The sequence below is a fragment of the Leuresthes tenuis genome, unplaced genomic scaffold (genome assembly GCF_036924035.1).
Source record: "Leuresthes tenuis unplaced genomic scaffold, fLeuTen1.0.hap1 SCAF_14, whole genome shotgun sequence".
Classification (NCBI taxonomy): domain Eukaryota; kingdom Metazoa; phylum Chordata; class Actinopteri; order Atheriniformes; family Atherinopsidae; genus Leuresthes; species Leuresthes tenuis.
The window spans coordinates 15,449,682-15,464,612 of NW_027325368.1; the positions used below are offsets into that span (position 1 = coordinate 15,449,682).

Genomic DNA, 14,931 nt, shown 5'->3' on the forward strand with positions numbered 1-14,931 from the left:
TTGTAAAAGTCACATGCAAAATATTTTCCAAATGCAACTTTGCTCAGTGTCAGCATCAAGACACTACAATATCAAAAGTGACATTTGAGCAATAACATAATGAATGGAGAAAAACAACTTCATAATCCAAGACATAGTTTGACAAACATAACCTTATAGACACAATCTGGAAATAGTCTAAGAAAATAGTTTAGCTCACCCACTTAACAAAGGCAATTAACAGAAAGGGGTGTGTTTAGTGACAATATTGTAACACAGTTTCAGATCATTTAAATACATCACAAAATTCCATCTTCTGTTATAATTTTGACAATGCCGTTGTAATATTTGTAAATGTACAGATTTGGATTAATACTAAATATTCCTGTTTTAAAAAGGTGTGTACCTGAACACATGTATTCCCCCTTTTTTTCCAAACCAGAAACCTTCTTTTAATGAAGTGGTAGTGCTAACCACCACATCACCGTCCAGTGTTGTGGTTATTATTTATCAGGGAGTATATACAACAAAGTGTCATGACTAAATTAAAGATTTTGTTTAAATGCCAGCTACTTAGAAACGATTCTATCCGAATTAATTTACTTTTACTTTAAATCTAATTCAATGTAGTACATTGGGCTTTATTCCTACGTGTTGTATGTAAAATGTAACATTCATTCCAGCACTATTAATATTTTACGTCACTGTGATTCCTTTTATCTACATATTTCTGGACAAAAGTCGGGACAAAACCGGGTGCAACAATATCAACGGTTTCATAGTTTAGAAGGAACAGCCATTACCTCGATTAGAGTGTGTATAAAGATCATTATATACCACCTGTGAGCATCTCAGAAACATATTTTCGTCATCATTTCATAATTTTCTATTATTGTTATTCCAACATCATTATCCGTGTCTTTTGAATTGAACTATCTCATTTCCACCATGCTTAAAAAAAAAAATTAAAAATCAGTGCTCGATGAAGAATCCGTTATCAGTCGTTCCAAATATAGTAGAAATGCAATAAGTTTTCTTACTTTAATCAAGCAATCAAAGTATTTACTCATTACATTTTTTAACGGCTTATGTGAAGTGAAAGTGATCTTGTCTCTGAAATAGAGCCTTAGTTAATTGTCATAAAACGCAATTTCAACTTGGTTTTACTTCATGGAGTTCAGAGATCCACACGAGTGTCATTTTCGACTCATATTTTACCGAAGAGGTTATTCCTAACGGATCCGCGTAGTGGCGGCATAATAACCAGTTGAATTTCACTTAGAGGGGCCGTAGAAGAAGAACATCGCTTACTATGTAATGACGATATCCAATCAGATTCTTAGACACTCGGAAATAACGCTAGTTTAAATCTTGGGCGCTGTTGAAATTGGCTCGTAGGTAAGTGCGACTTTGTCTGAAGTAAGTGAAATAAACAAATGAAATAGAATAACGAAGATGTTGTTCTGCTTTGTGGCACTTAATTTAACAAGAAAAGGATAATATGATTTAGCAGCGGAAGCAGCATTGTTACCAGATAACTAGTTATCTTGTAGGCTAATGTACTCGAATTTTTTTTTCCTTTCCAGTGGTGAGAAGAAGCTAAAATGGAGAGCAACCTGTCCAGACTTCTAGTAGGACTTTCTGTTCAGATTAGTCGTAGTGATGGTGAGTTCACAAGGCTTTTAAAAAGCCTTATTTATTTTCTTCCACTGTAGGAAACTTATGTCGTCAGCTTGGTACTGACTTAATCGTTTGTGTGTGAACCAGGTCGAGTCCACTCGGCCACGGTGAAATCCGTTGATGGCGTCAAGTGCACTGCTATGGTGGACTGGTTTGAACATAACATGCTTCGAGGGAAGGAGGTCAGTAAATTGAACCACAAAAAAATATGATGTATACGAAATCATACCGTTTTCAATATTTATTATTGTAGCCGTCAGAAAAAAAAATGTGTATACGATCTGCTCCATGAGGACATGGGCAGTAACTAGGTTTCTTAATTTCGTCCTTGCACACTACCAACATGTATTTAAGACGAAGTGATCAAGATGTGAGCGAAGGATGGACTTTAGGGGTTTCAAAATAGATATATTGCGTTGATTGTGTAGCAGTTAGAACCATATTTTAAATACCTCCCCACTTTTTTCCAGGTAATTGGATAACTTTACATATAATGAATGTGAAGTTTAATACTTGGATGGAGGGTCTTGGCTGTCAGTGACTTCTTGACATCTTTAACCAACCTGAATTAACACCAATGCAGTCCAATGCACAGCTATTAGTTAAAGATGGAATGCTGAAAAGGAGTTCCAGTTGCTGTATTTTTCTTTAACATATTGATTAGCTCTTGTTTTGATGTTGGTGCCTCCATATTGTTTAGTCTCTTACACATAACAATACAACAGTCTTAAAGGCATTGTTTCCTTACACAGGAAATAAAGTCCATCTGTGTAACATGTATGGAATCGTGCATCGATAACATCACTGCATAACTATTGTGTGTTAAAACGAGCTTCACACCTCGTTATGTCATGCTTAGGATTTAGAGGAAGCTCCAGATGTATCCAGGCTTTGAAATGAGTAATGCTGTTTTGTAAAGCATAGGAACCCTCTTTAAACCCTAATGTCTTATTTTATTTGTTTTATTTTTCATGTTTTAGCTTGAAGTGAGCGAATTGTGTATACTCAATCCAGAGCTTTTGGAGCCTGTAAATTCTGCCACCAGTAAAGCTGCCGATCCACCCGCTCCTGTGAAAGACAAAGTAAGTGTTGTAAGTGTCTGACACTGAGCCCTTTGCTATCAGAGTTAACCGCTCCAGTTTACTTTTTAAATGTCACTGTCTCAATCAGATCATCTTCTTTTTTTTTAACTGCTATCTCGTTTAGTCATCCAAAGCTAAATCAAATGTTGTTGTTTTTTTTCTCTGTGTCAGAAACAAGTTTTACTTTGTCTTTGAGTATTTCAAGTGTGTTTGGATGTAAAGCTTCAGACTGAATATGTGCAAAGTGAGGCTGCAGGTTATACACAGCCACAGGGATCTAAATACCTGATAGATGAAGCAGTTTGTTTGATTCTGTTTTTCTTTTGCAGAAGTATGACGGTCGACTTCGCTCATCAAGGATTCCTGCCCCTCCTTCCTGTATGTAAACAAATTGACTGCTCAGACTGCTTAGCTCAGTAACTGTCACCTAATAGCTCATTTTGTTCCAAAGCCTCTGCTCCAGTGGTACCAAAGGCTCAAGAGTCAGGTCGGCAAGGCATGCATGTTCCTCTCTCTGAAGCAAATCGATCCTATTTTCTAATCACTGCTTTTGTTAAGGGGATCAGGGTGTAAGTGCAACAAATCACAATCTTGCTAGAGCTGAGCGCAGGATTGACCCGACTATACACAATTAATCGTCTGCTTCAGTTTAATAAGACACGGGTGCAAATCAGCGGTTTTTTTTGGGGAGGTGTGACATATTGGGCATGCAGCACCGTTTGTTTTTGGCCTTTTTTTTTTTCTTTTTTTTTTTTTTTTAAATTAACAAAACTCATAAGAATTTTCACACTGTAAGATGGGAAAGAGGAAATTAGTGCTGGGAATCATGACTGGGTACCACTTTTATACTGGCATACTTGAACGAATTAGAGAATGGACTGTGCTGAAACGAACAAACAAAAAAAACCATTTCTTTTTGCAACAAAAACTTTCTGGAAATTTATTTGATTGATTTATTTTTTTAATTAATTTCTATGACATATTAAGTTTATCTTTAGCCTTTTTGCTGAGGCATTTCTGTGCATGTTTGTCGCTACAAACGCACTTCTCTGTCATGCGGGATCTCGAATGAATCAGTTTCCCAGCAGAGCTGCCAACGTGTTGCAGGGTTAACGTTTTCGCGCAGTCTCTTCTCCCCTTGGGTTTGGATTACATATATGCTCACGGGAAAAGATTCCCACTAATGCATAACGATATTCACTTTAAAGCTCATCATATTGCACGGTTTGGTTTTGCTCTTTCTTCCAGTTGCCACTCGGTCTCAGGCGCGTCAGACTTGTTTGTTCCAGGTCCCGGCGCCCGTCGCAGCGCCAGCATCAACCGTTGGATATTCCCAAGCAAACCCAGAGACGATCCGCGCTGATCTCAATCCATCACCAGTCCTCACAAACTCCAGTTAGTAGTGAACTTATTGGATGATAAAACCATTACTTTTTTTTTCTAAATAGATTAAACAAACTGGTGCTGTATATGTTTAATTTGTTAACCGAAACAAATAGTTTTCATTGCCGATGGCTGCATCCTTTACTGTATAAGCTGTGCCTCTTTGTAGTCGCATCACACATTGATGGTAATCGAGTAGATTCTCAGGCATTTTAGACATAAGGTTTTATTTTTCAGTCTTTCCTCTTATTCAATCATTTTGAATTATTTATTTATTTTAACTCGCTGCATATATTGTTTATGTAGCAATTCCTAATCAGCAGCGTAAAGAGAAGGATGCCAAGCAAGCATCTTCGCTGACTTTTGCTCGTGAGGCCATAAAGGAAAATGAGCCTGAGAGGATGCCTCCTCCACCTTCAGCAAGAGGTTGGTTTAAAAAAAAAAAAAAAGTTACGTAAAGGTGGAAAAAAGGGGCTTGTTGAGGGTAAATATTAGAATTTTCTTTTTTTTTTTTTTCAAAAAACACAATTTTTGTGTATTTCAGGCAGAAGAAAATCTGTGGTTCCCCAGGAGTTAAACAAAGGCAACAAAAGACTGTCTTCTGTTATGAAGCCCTTCGATGCGCTGACCAAGAAGGGAAAGGTACCTTTTTAACTTGGTTTTGTTTGACTCGTTCTGCTATTTATCTCATTAATTCCCGAAGACATTAGCGAAGTTGCTTTTCAGTTGGCAATTTATTTGCAATCCTTTTAGTTTGGAGAGGCGTCTCGTCCGAACCAGAAGTTCTATGAGATGATCCAAGATTTCCGAGAGAGCTTGGAAATAACCCCGTTATCCACAGCTGACCTGGTGAGTTTGAACACAGCGGCCACGCTCCACGTATGGAGTCGTCGTCTTAGTCCACCCCTTCATTTGCACATCTTTAATCTTTACAGATTGAGCCTCACAGGATCTGCGTTTGCGTTCGGAAGCGGCCCCTTAACAAGCAAGGTGGGCCAGATATGATGTATATGTCCTTCAGAGGGCATCAAGTGACTATAATGGAGTTGATTAGGGGGAAAAGGAGAAGCTTTTACCTTTTTAATGCAGACTTATTTATTTGTGCATTTCAGAGATTGTTAAGAAGGAAATAGATGTGGTGTCTGTGCCTGGAAGGGGAACATTACTCGTCCATGAGCCAAAACAGAAGGTAGACCTCACAAAATACTTGGACAACCAGGTCTTCCACTTTGACTACTCCTTTGATGAAAGTGCCACCAATGACCTGGTTTACAAGTAATTACCTCATTTATACTTTTTACTAATCAGGAAATGGATCTGATTTTATATTTTCTTTTTTTTAAATAGCCTTCGGGGTTCACAAGACATTTATGCCGGATGTTTCTCCTTTTAGGTTCGCAGCCAAACCTTTGGTGCAGTCCATTTTTGATGGTGGTATGGCAACTTGTTTCGCCTACGGCCAGACGGGTAGTGGTAAGACCCACGTAAGTCTCTGCTTTGTGTGCAGGGCTGAGTTGTATTGAAACATGAATTTGAATTAATTGCACCTTCTTTTCTTTTTTTGTTTTTTTTCTCCTAGACGATGGGAGGTAATTTCACAGGGAAGCAGCAGAACAGTGCTAAAGGAATCTACGCCTTGGCAGGTTAGACCAAAACCAGATGATCTCTTCAGGTTTTTAAGATGAGATTTCAATTTGAAAAGCAATTTGTTTTCTTCCGCATTATTTGTATTTGTTTAGATTAACTATACAGTTGACCTTTAATAACATGTGGGATGGATTGAACTTCTCTTTTATATATGAACTGCACTTTAATTCGATTTTGTTTTATTTATTTTTTTGTAGCCCAGGATGTTTTCACCTACCTCAAGCACAGGAGATACACTAATCTGGATCTGTCTGTCTATGTCAGCTTCTTTGAGATTTACAATGGCAAAGTAATTACAAACTCTTTCATATGAGCACATTTTCAGTGAAAAGCCAGGTTATTGCTGTAGTCAAATATGCTTTTTGATTCAGGTTTATGACCTGCTGAACAAGAAAGCCAAGCTCCGCGTCTTGGAGGATGATCGGCAGCAGGTTCAGGTGGTGGGGCTGGAGGAGATCTACGTGTCCACAACGGAAGACGTCATCAAGATTATACAGATGGGCAGTTCCTGCAGGTAACTGTGTGTTGAGCATGAGTTGGTTGCAGTCTTATCTTAAGCTTATGGTATTGCAGCATATTCTTGACTTTGTTTTTACCTTAAAATTCCAAGTGCAGCTTGTCATTCTATGAAACCTTTAAATGTTTAATCGGCAGCTAAAAGACATTTGCATGCGTTTTGCTGTTTGATAATCGAGCAAACGATTGTCTTGTTTTCACTTCTCCGCCGCTGCTCTACCGTCTGCAGAACATCTGGCCAGACCTCAGCCAACGCCAACTCATCGCGCTCTCACGCCGTCCTTCAGATTGTGCTACGGCGCAACGACCGCGCCACCTCTCTGCATGGCAAGTTTTCATTGGTGGATTTGGCTGGCAATGAGCGCGGCACCGACGTCAGCAGCAACGACCGCAACACTTTGGTTGAGACTGCCGAGATCAACCGCAGTCTGCTCGCGCTCAAGGTAGAGTGCGACTGATGTGCACACGGAGGATAGATGTAGCTGTGGATGCAAATGATCCTTTGTGGCTGTGGAAGCACAGCCAAGGGGAAGTTAAAGTAACTCTAAAAGTGAAATCACAAAGGAGAATATGTAGAAGTGTTTATGAGTTAGAATTATTCCTTTTCTGATGTTCTCAGAACGCTTTAAAAATGATCACGTGCATTCATATTACCCGAGAGGATGTTGACCAAACCATACAGACCCCTATGTCCACTACTGTGTCCCGTAGGAGTGTATTCGCTCACTGGGAATGAACAGTGACCACATTCCTTTCCGGATGAGCACTCTAACCAAAGTGCTCAGGGATTCCTTCATTGGAGAAAAGTCCAGGACCTGCATGGTATGTTGCCACATCAAATTCAAGCATTTTCCACTCCAGTCCTGTTGCAGTGGATAATGCAGATGCAGGATGAATGTACACTTGTTTTCTGTTCTTATTCAGATCGCCATGGTGTCTCCAGGCATGGCCTCATGTGAATATACTATGAATACACTACGCTATGCTGACAGGTACATATTACAAGTACTAACTTCTCAACTTGATGACCTATCATTTGTTGTCTTTTTGGTCATGGAAATTCTGACTTTATTACGAAAAGCGGATAAATTTCTGGAACAACAAAGGATTTTCTGCTCTTTGACAGAGTGAAGGAGTTGAAAGGCAGTTCTAAAGCCAGTGAAGCACCGAAGACACAGGAACCTGTGGACAGTTCCTCAGAGGAGGTAAGCTTGCACTGTATAAAGTCCAAAAATATTTTTTTTCTTTTTTCGGTCTGTTGATTGATTGCTTTTATTTATTTTTCCTTAGGGAACTGATGTAGACACCAGCGTGTATGACGCCATATCTCAGGTGGCAGAGTTTGAGGAGAAAGTTTATGCGGAGCTCAAGGTAGTATTCACCTTACAGCTTCTTTTTCCTTTTTTAATAAAAGGGTTACATAAGTTTACTCTTTTAATTATTTTTTTTTTGTCCAGAGAGCAAATGAACTGGTTAAAGACATGGAACAAACCTCGTACAACATTGAGGCAGGACTTCCAGCCTTGACGGATCATTCCCGGACATTAATGGGTTGGTACAAACTATTTTATTTTTTTCTGTGTATTTAGAGGTATATTTGATCAAATTAAAAAAACATTCAAGATTCTTTTGTTGAGTTTTAGAATTTAATTGAAATTGTAATTGTAAAAAAAATATAGAATATAAACCTTTCATCTTGTTATTTTGTTGATTAAGTGTAAAGCCTAATAAAAATGTAAAAAAAATAAAATAAAAACAGTATCAATATGCAGGAATGGTTTACATTTGGTGTTATTTGTCATCCAGACACAGTTCTGGCTCTGCAGTCTGCTGTGGATCAGGAGCGGATGGCGAGGCTGAACCACTGAAATCTCACCCAGAGGAACAAACTGAACTTTTTTTTTAAAATTATTTTCTGTTTTCATTGTATTAATTACTTTGTATTAAATAAAATGTATTAAGACACTATTTCTTTTTGGGGGGAAAAAATGCTACTACAGGTAGTTTTGTATAACATTGCTTTCAAAACTATTGGTGTATAGTTGCATGTAGCACTTTTTTTTTTTAATGGGAATGTTTTTCTTGCATAACTGTTCCTCGTGGCAGTGTTTGAACTTGTTCTTGTGCCCATAAAGATTAGTCGGGTGTCAAATAGTTTATTTCTTGAATGCCAAAGGCTTCTGTAGCTGTTTATTTTGGCAGGTATTTCACAAGAAATCCCAGTGTGCACATATTAACGATTGAATGCGAGGAACCAGATCATTTATGTGAATGTTGCTCTTGGAAGGCTGTTAAGATTCAAACAGCAATATGATCGGATGCAGCTGATATTAGTGAAACTTTTCTCATTTGCTGAATAAGTTCACTTTTTAACTTTGTGTCACTTAATTTAGCTCTTCTAAACATGAACGGTTATGTTAAGAGGGGACTGGATTCTTAGTCAGGTTTGTTTGCCAGTTCCACTCAAACAAACCTGACTAAGAATCCAGTCCCCTCTTAACATAAGCCCCACAAAGCTTCATTAGAAAATTGTCAATTTTTTCCGTTCACTTTCCAGCCCATAAAATAAAATAAAAAGCCTATATATAATGAAACGGAGCATGGTATATCACTTAGAAGAAATCATATCAATTTCAACAATAGTGTTTAATATTGAAGGCACGTTGATCCATGTGAACAGCCAGGCCAGTAGGTGGCGCTGCAAGCATCCCCGGCTTGGTTTAAAATTGAGTACCAAAGTGAGAAGGAAAGGAGGGACCAACCAGTAACGAAATACACAGATTAACCCACCTCTGCTACGGCTGCGAGAGGAAACCAACCTCGGACTGGTTAGCCATGAAGTGGTTACGCTTTTCGCTCCTCGTCTTGGGGGTCTTCTCGCTGTGTTACGCCACGTCTGGTGACAACAGTGGCGTGAAGAAGATGAAGATGCAATTTGCTGCGGGACCTCTTCTCAAGTTTCAAATCTGGTGAGAAGACGAGCGAAAAAAAAATCTGGCGAGTCATTGCACGCTAGCTTAACTCACCGGCTAGCGACGTTATAGGCCGAAAGGCGAAAGGGTGCTCGATTATAGTGGCCACACGAGAATGAGCTGTTGCTTTACGGAAGTCTTTAGTAAGGGAGAGTCGTAAAAGCATGCTTCAAACATTTCTTGTTTCTGAGTTTTTGTCGGTTGTAGTAAACATCTAATCGGTAACATCGCCCCACTTCCGCAGTCAAACACCTTATTAGTGTTAACATCTGTTAAGAACCACCCAGTTTGTATAGATTAATCTCGTGCAATGAACGGACAACATATCGTCTGTCTGGAGTAAACGTGTACAATGTCAACCTATCTGGTTTAGTAACTTTTTTTGCTGGAAACCGAAGCTGAGGCCACGCTATTGCGGTAAGCCTATGCGTCGCTAAATAGTACATTAACTGGCACTGCTGTTTATCTTTAACATTATGCTAATAAGGAGGTCACGTGGTTGCATGGCCTTGTGAATGAGGACGCGTGATTAAACCAGGAGATGTTTGCAATGTACGTTTTAGTTTAGTCCAAAAGCGCCTTTTGTCAAAGCCAGGCCGCTGAAGTACACAGTGTTGAGTCTGGGGTTTCTGAGTGAAATGTGTTTGATCAGATGTTATGTCATTTGTATGTCTACTTCACAATGTTTTTGTCTTCTCGCAGCATTTCCTGAGGGTACAAGCGGGTGTATGAGGAGTACACGCAGGCTTTGTACCAGCGGTACCCAGACATCCGCATTGAAGGGGAGAATTATCTTCCCGTCCCCATGTACCGGTAAGAGACTGTGCCTCGTTTCAAGTGGATTTTTTTTGGCCATAGATGGTAATCGGTAGTTTTAGAAGACACAAATGAAACTGACTGTTAGAATTTATTTCAAAGGTGTGGTCATCCTATCAAGCCAGAGGCTGTTGTAATAGACGGTTACAATCTTTACACCGTGGTATTTTGGCCACCTCATTATCCAGTTTATTTTTCACCCAATGTAGAATTCTCCAGGAACATTCTCCATCTTTTTGCACCATTACACACATGCTTTAACAGTCTCATAATCACGCAACATCAGAAGCAGTGTGAAGGCTCACTCCCTTTGGGATTTCGGCTCTCGAAGCATCGTGAAGTGAGATCTGATGTGAGTCTGGTGTCTGCAGTCTCAGGTGTTGTAATTAAACATCTGTCCTTGCTGAGACTCTTGGGTCCTTATTTAGTGTGTTCATATACTTAATGAACTCACCAGAGATTAGCCATGTTGAAAGAGAGGGGGCAGTCACACTTTGCAGCCAGTGTTCATGTTGAGCTCCTTCAATGTTTATCTCTTGCTCAGTCATTGAAAGGCGATCATGTCCACTGATAGGTCTTTGCTCAACCAGTTCTACATGTTAAACTTTAAAAGCAGTTAAACTTGTATGAATTTTTTCCATTTAACTGAAACAACTAAATTCTTCAGGAATCCAATCAAATGTTCCTTGAACTTGACCAGCACATGCAGGGAAAGCACAGCTTTTATCTCCTTGGACAGTTTTTATCACTTTAGCCATCAGTGTCTGCTTTGTGTTGCTATATCTATGAATTTTATTCCTAATCTTTTGTTTGTTTGGTCTTTTTTTCCAGACACTTTGCCTCCTTCCTGTCTGTGTTCAAACTACTGGTGATCGGGTTGATTATTGTCGGCAGAGACCCTTTTGCCCTCATTGGTATGCAAGCCCCGGGTATCTGGGAGTGGAGCCAAGGAAATAAGGTAAGGGTTCCTGGAATTCCCTCGAGCTCAGATCTGTTGGGTAACTTTTCACTGTGATTTTCACTGAAGTCTGTTCAGATGGGTGGAATCAAGTTAATAATCAAATTAAACTGTCTTGCGCTGACGGCCAATCTTGCATTTTAACAGACAGCTGACATTGATTTTAAAAATGTTCTGTGATAGCTGGGTGTTATTCTCCACATTTTATCAGTGAATCGAAAGGCTGAGAAAATAAATCTCGTTTCACTGACTGCGCCAGGGCTTGCGCTTTTAATCCTATCAACCAATCAGGGGATTTTTGGGCGAGAGGATGAGACATCACACACGCTCAAATCTGTCCATTCCTGACAACCTCACAAAGTGCAGAGAGTGCACAAGTATGTTGTGAAACACCAGGACTGAAAAACCGGTTTATAAATGACAGTTCTTTCCATTTTTACCAAACCAAATTTGTAATAATTCATCTTGTGTTTGGCAAGCGACTGAGTCTGACTCATCTGATGTGATCAACAGGGATAAGCCTGCCAGTTGGCTACTACTGCTGTACAGCATTCTCTTTTGCTACGGCAGTGTCCAAAATACTTTCCCACCAGCAGCCAGGTGGAAAACGACATAGAAAAATCCATCTCCATGATGCAGTTATCATTCTTTTCTTCTTTTTTGTGTGTGTTATTGCACAGAGCTTTCTGCAAGCATGTGCACCCTGTGAGGAGACGAGCCCAAATTTCTTGTCTAATGCCACTATTTTATCAAGTGAACTGACCGGATGCTGAAATGTGTACTTTGTAAAGCTGGATCATTCATTCGCCCATTCATCATTTCCACATACATGTGTGGGTGCTGAAAGTGCAGTTCTTTGTGTGGGCTTTTGAATTTTCACAACGCGTCGGGTCGAAACGCAGCATGATGAAGGAGGGCGTCTTGTCTGTGTGCTCGATGAGTTTTGTCTGCAAATATTTTGCTAAAGGAGATTTTGCGTTTACTGTTTGAAGCATATAACTGCAGCTTAACACACACACACATTTAGCTTTCGGGTCTCAAAGTAGTCGGCTTGATTTCAATGAGCAGTTGTCTGTGTGAACAATAATTGAATTGTTTTGAGCTCTGCTTTGCTGGTGAACTGTGCAGCAGGTTACATAACAGCAGTTTCCTCCTCAGCCCCGCTGTGCTGTGCTGTTCTGTTCGTAGCACAGAAAGAACTAGAAAACAGACTTTCTTTCCGTAGTCTCCTCTGACATTGTTCTAAAATCGCTTGACAAAGTGAGAATACTTTGAGTAAACGGTCCTTTTCAGGGGACTGGCTGGTTAGCTGTTAGAAATGGTCAACTAGTTCGCCTCAGTTAGGGACAGTGAGTTCGATGCACCTGATTGAACAACTTGCCCAAAAATCTTATTTACATTTGTTGAGCCAGGAAGCCATTAAAATAAATAAATAATTATGTCAAACCATGTAACTGGAAACAGAAGTGTCTGAACTAGTGACCTAAATGCTGAAAATGGCAAGTTTTGATCTAACCTGTGCAAAAAGGGATTTCTGCCGGGTTCTTGGTTCAAACACAACTGCTGATGTTCTTATTTCATGCCTTAGATGTTGTCAGCCACTAACAGCACTGTGGACGTAATTTCGGTCCACACTATAACTTGTACACAAATGATAATAATAAAGGCCCTTCAATCATTCACTTGTGGCTTTACCAGTGAGGGTCAAGTAGCCTGATTGCGGTAGCTGAAGTAAGTCTTCACACATGCCCAATGTTTTTTTTTTTTTTTTAAACCTCTGTCACCTTTCAAGTGTTTTGTGACTCAATCAACCCCATGGCTGTTGTGTAATCCGACTGTGTCTGTGTTACTTCTGCAATTCCTCTCTGGCCTGCAGCCTAATCAGGCCACAGCCTCTGCTTGCTTTGAACATGCAACGCTGCCGGAGCACAGCCTCCTTTTTCCTCCACAAGACAACTTCACTGTGCAATATGTATGCATGCATGTTTGTTGCAGGGAGTCAAACAAAAGAAACTAAGGGGAGACATTTTGTGTTCAAAGCTTTGAACTAATTTCTTTCATTCTTCTCTCAGATATATGCCTGCATGATGGTGTTCTTCTTCAGCAATATGATTGAAAACCAATTAATGTCAACGGGAGCATTTGAAGTCACATTAAATGGTGAGTTGATGTCGTTGTACAGCATATGCAACATCTTTGTGATTTTTGTGGCATTGTATTTGTTGTGAGGTGATGGAACAAAGCTCAGTGACTTACTGAGGAGGTCTTCTCGTTTCTAGATGTACCAGTTTGGTCAAAGCTGGAGTCGGGTCACCTGCCCTCCATGCAGCAGCTTGTGCAAATTCTGGACAATGAGATGAAGATGAACGTCCACATGAACACAAGACCAAACCACCACTCTTAACCCTACTTTCGAAAACCTGTCTGGAGCTGAAAGCCCCTCCATGTAAGTATAGCAGTGGAGGGAGAGTGCAGGAGCAAACTTTTCTCTTATCTTGACTACATTTGGGCCAGGGCAACTGTGTGAATACACTTGTTTATTAAGTCCGCCTTGACTCTCTTGCTGTCTAGGTTTGAGGCGGGTCTCTCACCGGGCTGTGAAGTGATGTTTATGAATGTCTGTGCTGAAGGCAGGGAAACTGCTAGCACAGACTGGATGTCCCCATCACTCTTCACCACGCTCTTTAGAGACGTCCCGCCCCTGACGCCAGAGCGGGATCCATGGCAACGGTGCTGGCCAATGTCAAGTTCTTTTACTGTTCATATTACTGCAGATTTCATCCAAGCGATTAGTGGTCCACTAAGGAGAGATTAGGCATCAGTTATTTTAGTCTTTAACTTGTTGCATATAATTGATCTATGTGAATATAAGAGTAGTGTCATTTGTACCGCTGAGCCATATGTAGAATTCTATGTTCATTGTTCTAAAAAAAAAAAAGTAGTTAACCATGTAGAAAATGCAACACTTGAGATCTGTCACTGTTGTTAAAATGACATTTGGAAAATGTGTCTTGGGATGATTTCTGAATAATTTTTATATTTACATGCCTTGGAGTAAGGAGATTAATAAAACATATTGTAACTATTTAACTGTGAAGATGTGCTGATGTGTCCTGGTTGATGTCAGAGGAAACGATGGGGTTTCAGTTCATCAGAGGATACCTGTCTGCTTACCAATAAGTGGGAACCATGACAATATTTTCAACTTTTTTTGAAGGGGGGGGGCCTGAAAACTCATCGGCTTTCATTCCAGGTGGCAAACTTCTCAAAGGACAGTTCAGCAAAACTTAAGACAGGGAAACTGCTCTGGACCTTAATCCTTTTAAGAAGCTTTTGGCATTGTGTGGGATCTGCACTTGTCAGCACAGTTGGGGAATTTCAGCGAGCCATAACTCTCATCTGCTCACCCCCTCAAAGTGATCAGCGCTTCGATGGTGTGCAGCCATCGTTCGGTCCAGAGGCCGTTAAGCTTTTTCTTCGCCCGACGGTTTCTATTGTATCTGCAAAGGCTCTAAAGAGTCATTTAGTAAAACTCAGATCGCATGTGAAATATTAGTTTGCTTTTACTTGTCTGCAAATGAATAGCTTCTCTTTATGCATGTACTTGCTTGTGAATAATGAAGTATGAATTAGAAATGTGAAATTCCCACATGGCGCTCTTTCTTTGAACACCTGTTTACCGGTAAATCATCTAAATGGCTTAGGGGCAAAGCCAGTCTGACTGGCTGTCTTCTTAAGCTAATGTGATTAGGAAGTCGTTGGGTCCTGCCTTATTTGATCAGATTATGTAAAACAGATTAGACATGAGTAGAAATTAGGCCTGAACATACAGTCTGGTTAAAAAATGGCAGCATATCCAACATGTTTAGCGCATATTCAATGAAAAAATGTAATTGGT

General features: G+C 40.0%; 2 protein-coding genes across 3 annotated transcripts; both read left to right on the forward strand.

The window, feature by feature from the left end:
- The first annotated feature begins 1,293 nt into the window (after positions 1-1,293).
- On the forward strand, positions 1,294-8,503 carry kif2c (kinesin family member 2C). Of its 2 annotated transcripts, XM_072364103.1 has the most exons (23): positions 1,294-1,377; positions 1,566-1,644; positions 1,747-1,841; positions 2,640-2,741; positions 3,071-3,119; positions 3,193-3,228; positions 3,990-4,136; positions 4,431-4,550; positions 4,669-4,766; positions 4,878-4,973; positions 5,060-5,114; positions 5,237-5,399; positions 5,518-5,608; positions 5,704-5,767; positions 5,969-6,060; positions 6,143-6,285; positions 6,517-6,730; positions 6,999-7,109; positions 7,212-7,279; positions 7,414-7,492; positions 7,578-7,658; positions 7,745-7,838; positions 8,094-8,503. In XM_072364103.1, the coding sequence occupies exons 2-23, from the start codon at positions 1,584-1,586 to the stop codon at positions 8,153-8,155; spliced, it is 2,121 nt and encodes a 706-aa protein (XP_072220204.1). In that variant the 5' UTR covers positions 1,294-1,377; positions 1,566-1,583; the 3' UTR covers positions 8,156-8,503. The 2 variants fall into 2 exon arrangements, with proteins under 2 accessions (XP_072220204.1, XP_072220205.1); XM_072364104.1 differs by lacking the exon at positions 3,193-3,228.
- A 539-nt stretch (positions 8,504-9,042) lies between these two features.
- Positions 9,043-14,118, forward strand: selenot1a (selenoprotein T, 1a). The gene is made up of 6 exons (XM_072363825.1): positions 9,043-9,256; positions 9,962-10,072; positions 10,907-11,033; positions 13,106-13,193; positions 13,313-13,479; positions 13,605-14,118. Exons 1-5 carry the CDS (start codon positions 9,123-9,125, stop codon positions 13,435-13,437), a joined length of 585 nt encoding a protein of 194 aa, XP_072219926.1. The 5' UTR covers positions 9,043-9,122; the 3' UTR covers positions 13,438-13,479; positions 13,605-14,118.
- Positions 14,119-14,931: the final 813 nt, after the last annotated feature.

Coding starts and splice junctions, on each gene's coding strand:
- kif2c (XM_072364103.1), top strand. CDS start 1,584: ATGGAGAGCAACCTGTCCAGACTTCTAGTAGGACTTTCTGTTCAGATT. Junction 1,645..1,746: donor TCAGATTAGTCGTAGTGATG/GTGAGTTCACAA, acceptor TGTGTGAACCAG/GTCGAGTCCACTCGGCCACG. Junction 6,286..6,516: donor CAGATGGGCAGTTCCTGCAG/GTAACTGTGTGT, acceptor TACCGTCTGCAG/AACATCTGGCCAGACCTCAG.